General features: G+C 44.6%; 1 protein-coding gene across 5 annotated transcripts in view; it reads right to left on the bottom strand.

Moving 5' to 3' along the window:
• The window catches only part of USP34 (ubiquitin specific peptidase 34), a 235166-nt gene that overhangs the window by 134925 nt on the left and 81900 nt on the right, over nt 1–18341 (bottom strand). For all 5 annotated transcript variants that reach the window (XM_068128379.2, XM_068128382.2, XM_068128381.2 and 2 more), the window contains exons 14-22: nt 18062–18195; nt 17246–17883; nt 12294–12544; nt 11982–12097; nt 10680–10807; nt 6303–6392; nt 5844–5939; nt 5658–5740; nt 4001–4155 (exon numbers count right to left, since the gene is read on the bottom strand). In XM_068128379.2, the coding sequence (XP_067984480.2) occupies nt 4001–4155; nt 5658–5740; nt 5844–5939; nt 6303–6392; nt 10680–10807; nt 11982–12097; nt 12294–12544; nt 17246–17883; nt 18062–18195 (1691 nt within the window). The remainder of the gene's footprint in view (nt 1–4000; nt 4156–5657; nt 5741–5843; nt 5940–6302; nt 6393–10679; nt 10808–11981; nt 12098–12293; nt 12545–17245; nt 17884–18061; nt 18196–18341) is intronic.

The raw sequence follows: 18341 nt of genomic DNA, 5'->3' as shown, positions 1-18341 counted from the left end.
TCTGCAGCTCCCTCTGTGCACACCTTACATTTGAATGTAGCTGCCACACTGGTTAATGACCCTCTCAGACCACTACATTTTTGATGAACCCACTCAGCGCACATTGTACACTGAATGGAGTTCACTCCGACACCCTTCCTACACACAACACAGGGACACTTCCCAGTTCTTTCCACCTCACCACATGCTTTACCACTTGCCATCAGCTTCGTCTTTCCGATATTCACCTTCAGACCTTTTGTCTCCAAACATTCCTTCCACGTGTTCATCTTTTCCTTCAGTCCATCCATACTTTCCGCAATCAACACCAGATCATCTGCATACAACAACTCCCACGGTAAACCCTCCTTTACGTTCTGAGCCAGCACCTCCATCACAGCTACAAATAGTAGTGGACTTAGTACCGACCCCTGATGCACTCCCACCTTCACCTCAAACTCACCACTGTTCCCGTCCTTCGTCCTTACAGCTGTGCGCGCTCTTTTGTACATTGCCATCACTACTCTGATCAACCATTCCTCCACTCCTAACTTCCTCAATGCCCATGTCAATACTTTGCGTGGAACCCGATCGAATGCTTTCTCCAGATCAACAAACCCAAGAAACAACTTCTTCCTCTTCTCCATGTACTTCTCCTGCAACCGCTTCACAATGAAAAGCGCGTCTGTCGTTCCTCTTCCTGGCATAAATCCAAACTGCATTTCGTCGATCTTCACTTTCTTCCTTATCCTCCTCTCCAACACCCTTTCCAATACCTTCATTCCATGCTCCAATAACTTTATCGCTCGGTACGAGCCACACTCCAGAGGGTCTCCTTTCCCCTTGTATAGAGGGACGAGGGTACTCAGTTCCCAATCCACTGGAATGCGGCCTTCTTTCACCACCAGATTACAGATCTCTGTCATTCTCTTCACACCCCAACTTCCTGCTGCCTTCAACATATCTCCCACAACTCCTGTCGGCCCTCCCGCTTTTCTACCCTTCATTGCTTTTATCGCTTCCTCAACTTCCTTCTCAGTTATCTTCTCTGCCGGTCCTAAAACTGGGTTACTCTCTATGTTGCCATCCCATTCATTCTCTGTATTCAACAGCATTTCCATATATCTTTTCCATCTTCCTTTAATTCCATCTGGGTCGACAATGATTTGTCCCACTTCATCCTTCAAGCAGCTCACCCCCATCACATCACACCTCTCTTTCGCTATCTGCTTTGCAATCCTGAATACTGCTTTCTGACCCTCTTCCGAATCCAAGCGTTCTCCGAACATTTTCCTACATGCCTCCTGCGCCTTTGCTACCTCTTTCTTTGCAGCCTTCCTGGCTGCCTTATAACTTTCATGCTCTGCTGTTTCTGCTCCCGTACCCTTCGCCTTCTGCCACTCCTTGAACTTCTTCCTCTTCTCGTCAATCCTCTTTCCAACTTCATCATCCCACCACCATGTTTCCGAGTGCCTCGGTGGTCCTTTTGTCCATCCACATACCTCACCAACGGCTCCCAACAGACTAGCTTTCATTGACATCCAACCACTTTCAAGCTCAACCACATCATCCTCGACCCTACTCAGCCTCTCTTTTAATGCCTCCCTTACTGTCACCTCTTTCAACCTCCACACCTTCATTCTCGGTTGGTACTTCACCCGCCGAGCTCTCCTCGCACCTTTCACCCTTACGTCGCAGACAACCAAGTGGTGCTGTGAAACAGCCTCCTCCCCCGGGATCACCTTTGTGTCTCGGAGGTGCCCCCTATCTCGCCTACGCACCATCAGGTAGTCAACGGTTGTCGTCGACCCACCTGACGTGTATGTAACAAGCTTATTATCCTCTTTCTGGAACTGAGTATTACAAATCAACAAATCAGCTCCATCAACAAACTCCAAAATCCTTTCACCTTCTCCATTTCTCACACCATATCCGTAACCCCCATGAACTCCATCAAAACCATCCATACTCCTTCCCACATGTCCATTTAGGTCTCCTCCTACCACAACAACTTCCTCATCTTTCACGTTTTCCATCAGCTTCTCTATCGCACACCAGAACTTGTCCTTCTCTTCATCGCTTCGACCAACCTGCGGAGCATATCCCGAGATGACGTTCACCAAGAGCTTTCCAATCATCATTTTCACCATCATCAACCTATCACTCACTCTAGTCACACTCACCACACTGTCTACAAACTCCTCAGAAAACAGGACACCAACACCATTCACGCCCTCCAGGCACCCTTGCCACACAAACTTGTATTTCTGTCCCTGCCTACCCTTCACCATTCTCACACCACTTCCCTTCCATCTCGTCTCTTGCACACAACATATGTCCACTCTTCTTCTGACCAATACTTCCACCACTTCTCCTGATCTCCCTGTCATTGTCCCTACATTCCATGTCCCAAACCTCAGAAACCGATCTCCACTTCAGGCTGTACCCTGCCCACATGTAGTTGTAATTGTCATGGTTCTCTTTTTGAGGCAGTGTTTTTTTTTTATGGCCGGATGCCCTTCCTGACGCCAACCCTCTTATTCGCCTCTTACGACACGCAGGGATACGGCGTACCTATTCTTATCCAGGGTACACACTGGGAAACGTTTAAAACATGGAAATCCTGGGGGGGGGGGGGGGGTGGGGGGGGGGGAATCACGGCTGCGGTTTAAACATATTTAAATAAATATTTAAACAAAACCATGAAATTGGTTTGGAAATTGGTTCATTCGATGCAGCACAGTGGCAGATAAAGAGTGGTGGCACCATTCAAATTTGCTCTTCAGGTGTGAGTCAATTATTCGTGTGTTTACAGGAAACACACGTGGTGAGAGGTAGAGTGAATCTTTTAATCGCGTTTTTAATCGCTTTTAATTTAATCATTTCACAATCGTACTGTTCATCTTTTTGGAATGGTTTAAATGCACGTTTCCCAATCGGCACGTCAGAACACACGGTAATCAAGAGTTATGTTACGTAATCAAGTGTTACGTTATGCAAATTGCTATAACACCTGATTTATGTTTTGTGGCTGTTGAGTGTGTGTGTATTTGGATTAACATATCTGAATAGATGAACCAAAGGACCAGGAGACAGGTTTCCTCCAAGGGCAGTATATTCAATCCAGAACTGTACAGCGTAACAATTACTCTGAATGAGCGCAGCACTCACCAAGAGTTCAAGAACCTCAACACCACACTTCCAACCCCCATTTGCGCCAAAAAAACAACCACTGGAAGTCCCTCCAAGAAGAACCAAGCATTCAAATAACTAACTAATTAACTATTGTGCTAACATTACTAAAAAAAATAGCTTTAAGTAATTTTTGAATGGCCCCATTTTGGGGTTAAACACTCCGTGACCGTGTAACAAATCGGCTCTTACCGATATAATCATGGTGGAGGCTGACATGGTGAGAGGTGTCAAGTTAATTTTTAATAGAACATTAAATGTGTGTTTCCCAATTGCACTGTTCATCTTTTAAGTGTGTTTTAAATGCGCGTTTCCCAATCGGCCCGTTACCAGACTTTGTCGCAGGTTGTGACCACAGAGCGATCATTCTTGTTTTGACAAAGGATTCTAGCTTTCCTAGTCTGCTCACCAGTTCGCCACTTTAGCCCATTAGTCGTCGTGAGTTTGCTGAACCGTTGAGCCAGGGAAGAACGCAGGAAACTGCAAAAACTTCCAAGAACGCAGGAAATATCGTTTCCGATGATCAATTTTTCAAAATTTCCTGGGGGAGGACCCGCAGAGCCCCCCTAAGCCTCCCCCTTCTGGCAACTATGACTTGTGCACGCCCCAGATAACCCTGCTGTTGTTGTGTTCTCCCCATCCCATTTCCACTGTTCTTTTTGTTGTTACATCCCGATCCAGTCTGTGTTCTAGAACCTCCATAACCTAGACTCTGTATACCAAAAAAAAAAAAGAAGAGTAATAAAAAAAAAACGAAGACGGCAAAAATAAATAACTGAAAACAATGTTACACAAAGCACAAACGCTCACCAGCATAACACACACACACCTTTTCCAAGAAGATGTGCTTGTACGTCTCAATGCCCATGGCATGTTGGTCCTTGCTGCGGACCTGATTGAGAAACCAGTGAAGGGCATCATCTGAAGACTCCATCTTAGTGACAAGACAATTCCACAAAGTGTCCACTTGCTCCAGCGTCAGACCTACAAGGGGTGCAGAGTGGAAAACAAATACATCAAAAAAACAAAAAGGTCATTCACCATCATCATAATCATAGATCCACAGAAGTATTATTGATAAGAATCCAACTTCTCCAGCCAAAGTCCTTCTGTGTGTGTCACATGAATGACCAATAATTTTTACTGTTGTGCTGAAGCGTTTCAAAAGTTATTAAACCCACGCTTTTTTAAACGGGGTTGGGGGGAGGGGGAGGATCGAGTGCAAAGTTCAGGATTTTGCCATTTAAGATTTGGGATACTTATTTTTTTAACCTAATTTTTTTTTTTTTTTTTTGGATACTGAATCGAGGCTCGTGAAAGAGCTAACATTTACTTCACAAACAAATCAACCGGACAAACAAAATATATAAAAAGAGGGAGCGGAAGACAAGATGGGGATGGGGAGAGAAGGGGAAGCACACAAACACAACAACTTGAATGGTTAAACCATTTTTGTACATTTTCTTAGAGTGATAAAATGCAGTTACATAATGTTTGGACCAGGACAGTTTGGTACAAGACTGTACTACTCCATCATAGCATAATGGGTGTGTTTGAACGTCATAGTGAGAGAGTCCAGTGGTGTGTTGTCCGCAATTCAGTGTCTTTTCTGAGTCGATACCGTTGTACCATATACATTTGTTTGATTTTCTTTAGATTTTTTGAAGGCTTCAAGCTTCAAGGTTTCAGAGCTGTGCCGCTGATGCAATGCCCTCTGCTGGTTATGGCAGGAATTTGTAATTTGTTCAGGGTGTCGGTGATAGCTCGCCTACTCTTCGCGAAGGACACCATTGGATCTTCAATGTCCACCAACGAATGCTAGTAGACGAGATTCCCGTTTAACCTCTATCCGAGGGCTGGCACACAGATTGATACATTGATGAATCACCCTGCCTGTGAAACAATGGGATGACAGTTCATAGCTGGGTCAGGATTCAAACTCAGGCTAGATGTGTGCATACCTCCAAGCCATCCTGTCAGCTCTGCTACAAACACCAAAGGTGTACAAAGATGAACTATTAATTGAGTGCACTTAACTCAATTTGGCCGTGGGTGTGCGATAGCTTGGTTTACATCTCAAAGGCTCAAATTAATGTGGGAAAGGTGTCGGTCCAATGGTGAGGACACTGGATTGGTATTCCAAAAGTCATGGGTTAAATTCTGGCTGAGGGCAGCAGTATTTAGGATTTGGATTATCAACTTGTTTAAACAACGTGAAATTCACGAGAATTACAATTTCCCTGACATCTCACTCATGGCCTTTAGTCAGGAAGGAGAAAATCTGCCAGCGCTGCCTGGTCTGGCCAATAATACAAAGTTCCAGTCCTTATTATGGATACCTCTTAATGCCCTCAGGGAAATTAATGATCGTCATCAAATTACAACCAACAAAAGGATAGCATTGCTTAAAATCTCAACAGGACTTTATTTTAAATTTTATCAAGAAAGAAACAGAGATGTTTTAATACAATGCAAGTGGAACTTACGGAAATTGTCAGGAGAACCCAAAGTAGAAAACACGCAGGTGAGAAACTGCAACCGAACTTGAACCTCCATTGCATGGCTGTAGCTGCAAAATGAAGTTCTCTCTCAAAACTAAATATTTAAAAGTATAAATCAAAATGTGTTGCGGTGGCGGTGGGATAAAGGGGAATAGGGAATGGAAGACGTACAGCGAATGAGAATTTCTGCCTTCACACACTGTCAGCATGTACTCTTTGAGGTTATTGAAGAAGAGCTGCATCATGTGCAACTCCTTCTCAGCCCACCTAAACAGCAACATATAAAAGACATAAGGTGGCATTTTACATCCACACAATAATGTAGCTATTACGGTCACCAGTAAAAGGAACCACTTGCTGGCGAGAGCTCGAACTCTCCAAATGGTGGGACCCATTAATGTGGACCCACGGCCTCAGCTGCATCCACACAGCCAGTCAATTCAGAAATTCACCCTCACTTTCTATCTCTCTACCCATAGCATATGGTTTTAACGATATATATATTTACCTTCCTTGCAATGAGCTTCAATGCATTAGCACACATGCACACACATGCATGCACAACTTTATGCCTTCATTTCTAAGCATGAATGTCTTAGCGACAGGCAAGACCAACACGCACGCACGTACATTGTGATCCAGTGTGTATCGTAGCTGCTGCCGTACTGCTGGAAAGTCCCAAACAGCTTTGGAAGGAGACGCAGGGACACCACAACAGACCTATGAACAGGGAAATGAAGCACCCACACCGACGATATACACTTGAAGATATGTTTAATCACCAGACTGCTTTTATAAACAACATGAATGTCACAAAAATTGTTGTTGATCATCGTGAGGAGGAACAGTAAGCTTACGACATGATGACTGCAGCACACAAGTCAAATAAAGAAGGATGTGTAGAAATACCAGACTCAGTGGTGTAATCCTGTAATGGTTAGTTTCTGGGAGGTCGATGGTTCAAACCCCGGGCGAGTCATACCAAAGGCTTTTAAAAATGGTATGTGCTGCTTACTTGCTTGATGCTCAGCATTTAAAAGTATATAGTACAGACAAACAATCATCGGTTGGCATCCATAGGGAGGATGAAATGCCTCAATGAATGTGGTGAGAAAAGGGCACCATTGTGATGTCGCTGGTACCCAGAGTATTCCAGAAAGTGACGGCACTTCCCCCAAGCTCAGTGGTTGCGTTAGGTGTTTGTCTCATCGGTATGTCAATGTGAGTGTGAGTGGCAGCTAGCTACATTCTGAGCCTAAGAAATATATATGCATAAACACGACACAGGGTGCCCCATAAGTCTGGAACCAAAGAGCAAAATGATGAAAACGACTTGTGTTCACAATATGTTCAATGTGTCCACCATTATGATTGATACAAAAATGCAGACAATGTAACCAGTCAGCAGTCACACGCCGAATGGTGTCAGGAGTGATGGTGTTACATGCATCACTGATACGCTTCCACAAATGCGCAGCACTTGCAAATTATTTACGAGGAGACAAAAGCCTTCAATTGACGCCAGAGATAAAAATCCAACGGGCTGAGATCGGGGCTCCTCGCCGGCCACTCCACATGCCCTTCACATCCTATCCAATGACCATGGAATTGCCGGTTCAGCCACTCTCTTACGCTGATGCCGTAATGGACAGGAGCACCATCCTGTGGGAATCATTTTGGGAAATTCCCATCTGCGTTCAAGACACTGGGGAATGCTTCCTCATTGAGCATACGGAAATAGGCGTCGCCTGTGACTGTGCCATCACAAAAGAAGGGGCCTATGATGTGGTCTTTCCAAATGCCACACCACACCATCACATGAGCAGCAACTTGTTCCTTTCAAGCAGTAAACCAGTGAGGGTTGTCTTGCGACCAGTAGCAGGTGTTCTGTCAGTTCACCTCATTATTAGAGTAAAAAGCAGCCTCATCCTAATCAATTGGAATCAATAATCGCTTCTGGCATCAAATCCTTCCTCTTCTCCAATGGCTCGATCTCGGATCATCAATTTAGATTCAGACCAGGTCATTCTAACTCTGAACATGCTGCTTCTGCTGTCTCAACAATGGATGGAGGTCCGTAATGCCAGACAGGAAATCAGAGCTGTCTCCCTTGACATATCACGTTGCTTCGATATAGTCTGGCACCCCGCTCTGCTCAACAAACTCTCATCCTATGGTATCCATAGAAATCTCCACGCATGGCTTGCGGACTTCCTCTCTGGTCGTAGTCAACGTGTGGCCCTGAATGGATTTCTCTCATCTCCCCTTCCTGTTCAGGCTGGAGTTCCACAAGGCAGTGTTCTGGGCCCTGTGCTTTTTCTGGTCTTCATCAATGATCTCTCTGACTCTCTGGAAAATCCTCTCTATCTCTTTGCTGATGACTCCACTCTCTGCCGCTCCATACCTCATCCCTCATATCGGCAGTCCGCAGCCTCCTCACTCTCTGCAGACCTGGACAAATCTCACACTCTTACTATGTCTCTCCGAAAAAACCGAATGGGCAACCCTCCCATCTACTTTCTCAACAATCCTCTCCAAGAAGTTCTGTCACTCAAGCTTTTGGGTCTCACTATCTGCCAAGATCTTTCCTGGAAAAACCATATTTCCAAGCTGGCCTCCAAAGCCAGTCGCCGACTGGGCATCCTCTATCGTGCGAAGAACATCCTTGGCACACCTGAGTTCCTCACCACATACGAGGCTTTCATCCGCAGCTCAATGGAATACTGTTCTCCCCTCTGGGCCGGTGGTCCTGCCTCACACCAAGCTCGGCTTCACGCTGTTGAAACCAAAGCTTTCAGAATCGTTGGAATCTCCCGCGATGAAGCTAACTCCGGGGACTTTTCACTCACTCACCGCAGCCAGGTTGGTGGTCTTTCTGTCTTCTACAGACTCCTCTCCGGCCTTGCTCCCCCAGCTCTCTCTGGGCTCTCTCCTCCAAATTTTCCTACAGGTCGCACAAGATCTGCCAGCAACCCTCTTTTGGTGAAACTGCCAAAATAAAGACTCTCTGCTCACCTTCACTCGTTCATTCCGCTTTTCTCCCGCCTCTGGAACAAACTCCCTCACTCTCTTCAATCCCACTCCTCCCTCCAGGTCTTTAAAACAGCTGTTCACCACCATCTCCTATCTTCCCCCATCCAAAACCTTCATCTTTTCTACTCCATTAATTCACCCCAGATCCACTTTTTTTGAAATACTGACTTCTTTCCTGGAAGTCCTAGCTTTAGGGGGTAGATTTGAAAGGGAGGGGTAATGGGGGATTTTAGGAGGGGAGGGGTGAATTTGGATTTTAGAAAGTGTTGGACGATTCATGGAAAACTAACATTTATTGCAAAATGAGTTTCTTGTGATTTTCGAGTCAGAGATCCGTTTGAAAACGTTGGAGGAAGGGTGGAATGCAGGTGAGTTTAGGGAATGTAGAAAGGCAAAACTGTAAGAGATTTAATTTTTATTTGCAGTGAAGAGTTTTGGTGAGCACATCAAAGACAACCTTTTAAATAATAAAAAGAAAAGTGTGTTTAGAATATACAACAGAATACGGTGGAGAGGAAGCCACTGGGAGAGAAGGGAATTAGGATTATTTTTTAAATTAATTTAATGGGAAGTATGGAAATATGTCTGAAAAGAGACAAAAGATAAAGCAATACAGTGAAAGATCGAAAGTAAATGGACAACAAAAGGCCGCCGAGGACAGAAAAGCCTCGAAGGACAAGGCCTGAAAACGCGGCAGGAACAACCGACTATTACACACAGGTATGCACGATTTACACCGAGATCTTACTCGAAACACACAGTAGTCAGAAACACAGTAAAATAAAAATACAGTTTTGACAAAAATACAAACGGGAAAAATAATTTACTTTGATGGCGTGGAGAGCTTGGAAAAACACAACCCTTGCCAGCAGAACCGGAAGCTCCAATCAAAACTCTGGGAAGTTGTTTTGCACAAATAGAGTGGGCCAAACTGCCAGTAGAGAGGTGTAGGAAGCTCATTCATGACTATAGGAAGCACTTGACTGCAGTTATTTTGTCCAAAGGCTGTGCTACCAAATATTAAGTCTACAACGTCAATAATTTTGTCAATGCCATTTCTTTTTATTTTCTGGTTTAAAAGGATATATTAAGTTCTGAATCAAAAACAAAGATTCTGTAATATTAACAGTGAAATAAAGAATTGTGGAGACCAAATACTTTTGTCAATTTCAACTTATTTTTAGAGAAAATTGTGAGTTATTTGAAAAAAGTGCAAGGGTGCCAATATATTTGTCCACGACTGTATATATCTTGGGTAAAATTCCAGGGGCATAGAAGAGGCCCCTTTATATAAGGGTATGTGCCATGTGGCAAAGTATAAAAAAGAAGGGACACATAGCTTATAGAAAATGTCAAACAATAGAAAATAAGGGGCATTCAAAAAATCGTGTGCATGCTGGACTACCCTTGTGCTCTTAGGAGGAACCAAGTAATGCTCCAGAAAAGTTCATATAAAGGGGCACCTTACATCTGACAAATAAAATACACTTACCTCTTCAGGAGCAGTGGGTTAGAATGGAAGGAAGGGAAAAGGAGGATGGGTATATCCAGATAATAACACACTTAATTAACTGGAAAAATATAATAAAAATTAACTGGATTATTATCCAGATAATTATCTGGAAAAGGAGAAATAAAGTTTGTATGTAGTCAGTGAAGATGCTTCTTGTCACCATGGAGTCCAAAAACAGAGCACAGTGCTCAATAGAACTTTCCCTCTCCCCACCAAAATATGTGGGAGTAGAGATATCATCGAGATAAATGTCAGATGAGATCACAGGAGGAGGAGAGGAGGGATGGGGCATGTATGAAGCTCTATACAGGGCACTGAAAAACGACTTCCCAGAGTACACAATATTTCACATCACCGTGAATGCACCTTTTTATATGAAACTGTTTACAATTCTGAAAATGGTACATAGGTCAAAGCAGTCATACGCAAACAGGTGTTTCGTAGGCAATATAACCAACTACCTGTTATTGGCGAGGTTCTCAAGGCAGCCTTCGATGAATTTCATGCGGATTTGGCGATCGGTGAACCAGCAAACGAGGGAACACAGCAGTTTCTCAGCTTCCACAATAAGCCCTTCTGCTAAATGCACCTGCACATGTAGCATGTACGATATCAATTTTGTGCAAAGATGCTTTCCTACTTAAGGTAGTGCAGGAAAAGAAAATAAAAACACCACAAAAGCTGACATTACGAGGTGATTCCAAGCACAACAGTTCCTACAAATCTGTTTTGTGAGGGAAATAACTCCAAGCAATAACAAATATTTACAGGAAATGACGAACAAAACCAGGAACATGTCCGCCTGGTGAATGTAGGTTGCAGCTGTTAGCTAATGAATGCACTCCTTTCAATGTGATGCACCCTTTGATGACCATGCAGCACATGTGATCTGTTTCAGTCTCCACAAAAGAAATGCTTCACCCTCAGTTGCAGACAGAAATTAAAATATAAAAGTAGCCTTAATAGTTTGGAGCAGGCCAAAAGGCAGCGGTCTGTTTGTGCTGATTATTTGTAGAATTTGTCTGTAGTTGTTAAATCTGCCTCTGGAAGTACAGCTGAGGTTTTTACAAGCCCATAAAAGGCCTGTCCCAAAATGGCAGAGCCACTTTACACTCACATTCTCTGTGATGAACAACCGTGGTAAATGAGCGAGTTAATTTGCTACAGCTGCCACATCACCGATTTTATACCTCTATATAATGGAATGAAAGAATGTTGTATGTATGTATGACTATGCATAGAATTGTATGTATGTTGTATGGATGTTTCATCTACTTCTCAGAGAGAATTTGACTTCGGAAGTAGAAACTTTCAGGGATTAATGAGGGCAATCTGACGTTGTGCATGTACAAGTTTCGTTTGATTCCATCAAGTAAAAAAAAAAAAAAAACTAACGTTTTTCACCCATCTTCACATTTTATTCCTTTGGGAGAGGGCAGGGGTGCAATTGGATTTATCCGAGCTATATAACCACAACGTAGTATATATGCACATAAGCAGTATGCATGTTTTTGCTTCATATAGGCAACCCGGGTTAATTTTATATTCGGGAGCCTTCAAGGCAGCGGTCTGTTGCCTATACACCACCCAGATAAAGGCATGTGTCAAAATAACGTTTTGCATGCTTGGATCAATATCACATGTAGATAAAGATCACCTAACCCCACCCCGTCCCCTCCTCTCCCCCTCAACCCAAACCCAGCACTGCTCCCTAACCAACAGCAAAGATGGTAAATCATGTAAAGGTTGCTCATGTTACTCACAGCATTGTTGTCCTGAACGAGGTCCCAAAGTAGCGTGTTCCCCTCTCGGCACACGTCGTCCAGATTCACATCCATCACAGCCAGATCCCCAGGTTGGTGCTTGTGCACAGTTGAAGCTGCAAAATAAAGGGCGAGTATGAGCAAAAACAGATTGGAAAACAATTAAATAATAATAATGATGAACGAGTTTGGAATCCTCTGTAATTCATGCCTTTAGGCTGTCTTGTGATTCCCAATGTGGAAAAAGGATAGTTTCCAGTGAGTTGCATTTGGTGGGTTGGGAGCCACGTCATGATATTTATAGCTACCCACCTGGTGCCAAGTGCCCGTGGTACAGAGAGGACAAGTCGGCCAATTGTGATGGTTGCAAGCGCGATGTCAAGTCAACGTGGGAATTGATTCGTGCTACTTCTTCTTCCTCCTCTTCCTCCTCCTCTTCTTCCTCACAGCCAGAACCTGACTCCTCTCCATCAAAGTCAGCCATATTTTTTTCCGACTTAGCGCTCACTTGAGAACTGCTGCAGCTTACGTCATCTGCACTCAGCATGTCCTCATCTAATCCTCTGCACATACAGAGTCAGGAATAAAGCGCTGAAGGACTGAGTCATTTCAATCCATCAACCAGAACGAGAAAACATCAAACAAAATGGGCTTGATCAACTGCAAGCGAACCAATAAAGAACAGTGAGCACAACATGACGAGTTCTTCAACCATGCCTTAAAAAGACCAATATTCCTCAATGAGCAAAACAAGCATAAAGCAATCAGAGTAAGCAATCGAAAAATGGAGCAAGACACACAAAGCGAGTGACCAATACAAACATTCTTAGAAAACTGATACCTTACCCAAAAACTGCGCAAATCCCAGATGTTGAGTTAAGTTTTAAAGGTCTACATTGGAATTGAGTCTTCCTGGTTAAGTCTCAGTGTCGATGAATGAACCACACGCTATTTTAATCCATGACACATTAGTGTATACTTCACTCTATTAAAGGGGAACCCAAACACTCAGTCCACTTCGACGCTAATCTATCCCTCGATTCCCTACAAAATAGAAATGATGTGTCTTTTTACGATTTCCAATTTATAAATTCGCTAATGCTGCGATGAAAAGTCGAAATCTTATTCTTCACACTTCGCCGTGACGTCACACCCAGTAGTCAACTGCCATTCGCGTACTGTCTACGGGTCACATCGCAGTATGATGTAACTCAAACGGCGAATAATTTTTGACAAATATGCTCAGTCGATGGGTCCTTGGTGGTTGTAGTAATACAAACCGAGATGATTTCATGCAACACCATGGCCAAAAGATCCGAAGATTGCCAGAAATTGGACGAGGTTTGTCCGAAATACCCAAGTATGGATCGGACCTACAAAATATTCACTTTTGTGCTCGAACCATTTTACAGAGCACTGTTATGAAACAACAGAGATGGCTAGGTCTTGTGGTTACCTGCCACAATTGAGAGAGGATGCAATCCCCACGATTAAGCAGAAGAAATATCCGTCGCTTGAAACTGTAACACAATCTCTAGCCAGCTACCAGCACATGTGCACAGGCAATTTGAGAGGCGAATCAAACAACTGGGTTGGCCTGCCGGCGCCCGATCTCACATCGCCACCACCACCCCACCCTCCTCCCTCCACTTGGGTGGGAGATCGACATGGTATGACAGCACGGACACAGCGGTGGGAAATGCACGGACACGACACGGACACGACACGGACACGACAGAGGGAAAGAACACAGCAAGACCACAGACACAAATGGTGTCCACAAAGGAGGATGGTACAAAACACATATGAACAAAAGGTGGGAGCAGAGAGGAAGCCGTAGCCAGAGGTACTCCTGGGGGTGGGGTGGAGAGAGGGCAGTGCAGGGCGAGTGAGGAAGAGAGTTTTTGATAGAGAGCCACCCACCACCAGGACGAGGCTCAGGTCTATCATACCAGAGGAGGGAGTAACCCGGGAGAGATACTAAGGAATCAGAGACATCTTGCAGGAGGAAAGTTTCTGTTAAGCAGATTACATCTGGTTTGTCAGTAGCAACATGTATGGAGAGATAACATTTTCTCAAGTTTGATGTGGAAAAGTTAATGGTGGCAAAGTGTTTAGGGGCCCAAATTTAATTTCCCTAAGGGAAATTATAGAATTCAAATTTGAGCACAAAAGCGCATTTGGACTTTTTTAAATTCAAAAAGAATTTTTGTTGTCAACAAAAGAAACAAAAAAGAAAATTGTTGTCAAATTAGTAGTGTGGGAAAAAGTGGCCAAAACGGGGGAAGTCCACATAAGGGCAGACGTTCAACACGTGCTCAGAGGAGAGCCAGGGGCGGGGCTTAGTGTTGAGGATAGAAACCTGCCAAATTCCCAAGTGGTCCAGCCAGGAGGCGGGCACGATGGTGATCTGAACCATATTCAGGGAAATGATGGCACAATGCGGGGCAATCGATATGACGTATGAATGTTAACGAAGCCTTTTGCGCATGCACTGTGTCTTCATCCGCAAAAGGATTTGAGAACACGAGACTGTAAAAATGAAATTTACAGTGGAGCAACCTTGAAGGGACATGGTCCCCGGTCAGCATTGTTCAGGCTAAAGCGTTATTCAGTGGGGAGGGAGAGGAGAGGGGAGGGGAGTGGGGGAAAGGGGAGGGTGTGGGGAAGCTAGGGTGGTTGCCTCATTGGAAATTGCCCCACTGGGAAATTGAGAACTGCTAGGCAGCTTAGGAGCTGGACAGGCAAGATTTTGGATGTGGGGTCTGACCACAGGTGTGGTAGGACCCATCCCCTAAGGGGTCTGGTGGTGTTGTGGGGTGTCTCCTGACTATCAGGGAGCCGCCGGAGCAAACATCTCAGGGCCGGTGGGTCGCACGACACTGGAAGGGGTCAAAACCTCAGTGGAGCCGAAGTGCCCCCTCCCAGGCACCTGGAAGTGCCATGCCTTGGTGGTGGAAACACATAGGGCCAGTGAGAGCTGAAGGAGGTGACCGCCTGGGCATGCAGTCTCGTAGCATTCCCGAGGCTCCAGGACAGCCAGCATGAGGAGACCTGCCACGCTTGGCTGGTCTAACGGATCTCACACCGCATGGACAGGGGTATGAGTACCGCCCGACGGGAGTAACCAAACGAAGTATTTGTGGAAAGTTACGAGTTAAATAGAAATTATTGAAATTATTGGGAAAGGCCCAGAGAGACACTCATAACCTTCCACAGATAGTCCACCATGATTTAATGGGCTCTCAGTTTGGGAAGAGAACCCTGGGTTGCAATTGACAAGTTAAAATGAGAAGAATGGCTGCAGCAGGCGCTGTTGGAATCGAACAACCTTCCTAGTGGTAATTGGCAAAGCTAAATTTACCTTTCCCCATTGTCACAGCTTGCCAAGCTTTACGTTTAGGGGTATGTAAGTGAGTTGGGATATTGACATGGATGACGAGCAAGAGTGACCATGAGGACCAGCACATGGACCAAGTGGAAGAGGTTTATTTAATAAATAAATAATAAATAAAAAAATGTGGTGTGCAATAAAGGAATTCCATCATTGGTTGTTTCACTGTATTGATTTAGCAAAACTGCAGGCTATGGCAGGTGGGGAACACACGCATAGCATGTACTGCAGGTAGAATGAACGGCAGCTGGGGAGGGATCAATACGTGTGAAGTTTGTGGGTGGGAAAGTGGTGCATGTGCATAGGTGATGAAGCTCTTGGAGAGAGCAAGGACTGTGACCGAACCCAGCGTGCCACTGAGAATTATTAGAGAACATGCTGGAAGGAGGGTCAGCTCGGTTGGCCAAGGGGCAAAGGCCCCTTCAAGATTTGATGTACAGCAAGAGGAATCTGATGTGGTGTTGGGGGGAGGGGGCAGGAAGCCAAAGGAGGGATCTGATGAAATCATTGATTTGGGGAACTTTATTGTACTGTGGCCTTGCACACACCGATACAAACCCGCCACCACATTAAAGGACACCCCCCTCTCAGTATAACCCTTGCCCAGAAACTGATTCGGCAGCACGGCCGCTCTGTAAATAAAGTATGGGAGAGGTTATTTACTTTAATCCCCTTTGTACGATATTCAGATGCTATTTAAATTCTGAGTCTGAGAGGTCAGGGGTTCTAACCCAGGCCGAGTCATACCAAAGACTTTAAAATGGTACGTGCTGTTTCCTTGCTTGATGCTCAGCATTTAAAAAGGATAGAGCATAGACAAACAACCACAGGTTAGTACCTAGAATGGCACGCGGTAGAGCGCATACTTCCGCCAGGTTGAACAGTTCAGTTTTGCATACCACTGTGAACCAAAATCCGATCGGCTTGTTCTCGTCACCGAATCAACTCATCCACCTAGCTTTGTCACAACTAGTCCACAACGTTTTGAAACATCATACCATACAATGTTTTTGGTCGCATCTCTCAATGGTGAAGAATCACTCCAAAAAAATAAATCAAAAACACTCTTGTATCCGGGATCCAGATCTTCACCAAAATTCCTTTTGGAATTCGTCCAAAACTGAGATATCCTATTCACAGACAGACAGACAAACAAACAAACAAACAAACAGACAGAGACAGACAGTGGTGAACATATAACCTCTGTTCACCTTCAATGGCGGAGGTAATAATAACGCAAGATTTGATGGGGCCCAATGGCATCCTCCTGTGTCAAAGTTATTTGCAAGGTCACTCGGGGTTCAGATCTCAAGTCTTAATGTTCCAATGCAAAGTCGTGTTGCATCTAGAGTCGCGACTCATGAGAAGAATCACGGGTCGTCATTAAAAAAAAAAGTGACTTGAGTCATGTTCAAGTCCGAGACTCTGACCTGGGTGTAATAGGCCTAAAAAAAACGTTAATCAAGATGTCCATTCAAGCAGATCTCTCAAGCCTGACTTTGCCTGCTTGTGTTATCTACGGCGTGGTTGATGTATGCGTTCTGATACAACCACGATCACAAACATAAGAATTTGTAAAATAAAAATAATTGCGTGGTTAGTTAAAAACAAAGAAAATAAGCTCAGTTTGTCATTACCAACAGCTTTGTTTAAGCAAACTAGTCACAATAGCTATCGTTTTTCATCAGCAGGATCTTGAACTGTTTCAAAAGTTAGATTTTTGACATCGTTAAGAGAATGGCGGATCAGTAATAATTAACATAGAAACAATGGTAACAGTGAGGAAGACTTCAGAAATTCAAACTCTAAGACGTTTTTACACTCACTGAATACATACTGAAGGTAGAAAGCAATATGATTGCCAACTTACCCATCAACGTGAGATTGGTGGTGATGGTGATGATGGTGGTGATGGTGGTGATGGTGGTGATAGGGGTGATGGTGAGGCCGACGGTGGTGGTGATGGTGGTGATGACGGTGGTGTCGCCGGTGCTGCGTCATGAACCCACAACAATCGAAGATCTCCGTTGGCATTCCCTCGGCCGAGAGCTCCCCGGCAGAGCTCGGCCGTGACGCACAGCCCTCGACAGATATACAACCGACTGCATCAGCTGCACCAGCCACTGAGGCACAACCATGTTCGGCTCGTATAGGCCGTCGCTCTGCGGCTCCATTTTCGGCTTGTTGTTGCCCAAGTCTCTGCCTTAGCTCGTGAAGCGATGCCGCGCTACCTGTACTTCGAGCAACGTCACAGTCTCCGCTCCGATGCACAACATCGTCGATGCTTTCGTCCAGTGCCATGCGGCTGTCCGGAGATATACTGCTCCCCACTTGGCTTTGACTGCTTTCCCCATCTCCACATGCCGCTCCTGCTCCACCAGCCCCACTGCTACTGGAAGTACTGTGCAGGTCTGCATCTCCACGACTCGAGTCCTCACTCTGGCTACTGCAACTCACACCATCCTCACGACTGTTGCCTGCGTCTTCGGAACTGGCCTGCACAGACTCCTGAAAAATAAGACTAAGACTAAAAAATCAATTATTCAAAAATCAAAAACTAAGACTAAAAAAAAAATCAATCATTAAACCAAAATTCCAAACAATTAAATTCTAAACAAGAGCGGCAAATGTTTTTATCTTAATGTCTGACGAGTCATTGGCATAACATCTGAGTACCAGAACTTGCCTCCGAGTCAGACAGCGGGGCTTGTTCCGGCTCCTGACTGGATCGAGTGGCGCTTTCTCCGACCATCTCCATGTCGCTTCCACCACTTCCTTGCGTGTCGCTGTTCTCACTGCTCTCAGGACTTACAGGCCCAACTGCACCCATGCGCATGAAAAAGAGGCCTATGATGGTACTCACCAATCACCTTCTTCATTCTGTTCTCATTTCACTCTAGTCTGTGGAGGTTCAAAACCTTTAAAAAAAGATTTTATTACATACTTCATAATGACATGTAATAGAA

This window comes from Myxine glutinosa, chromosome 9 (genome assembly GCF_964187855.1).
Source record: "Myxine glutinosa chromosome 9, kmMyxGlut1.1, whole genome shotgun sequence".
NCBI classification, from domain to species: Eukaryota; Metazoa; Chordata; class Myxini; order Myxiniformes; family Myxinidae; genus Myxine; species Myxine glutinosa.
Note: the sequence above shows the minus strand (reverse complement) of the source record. Positions and strands in the feature narration are given on the sequence as shown.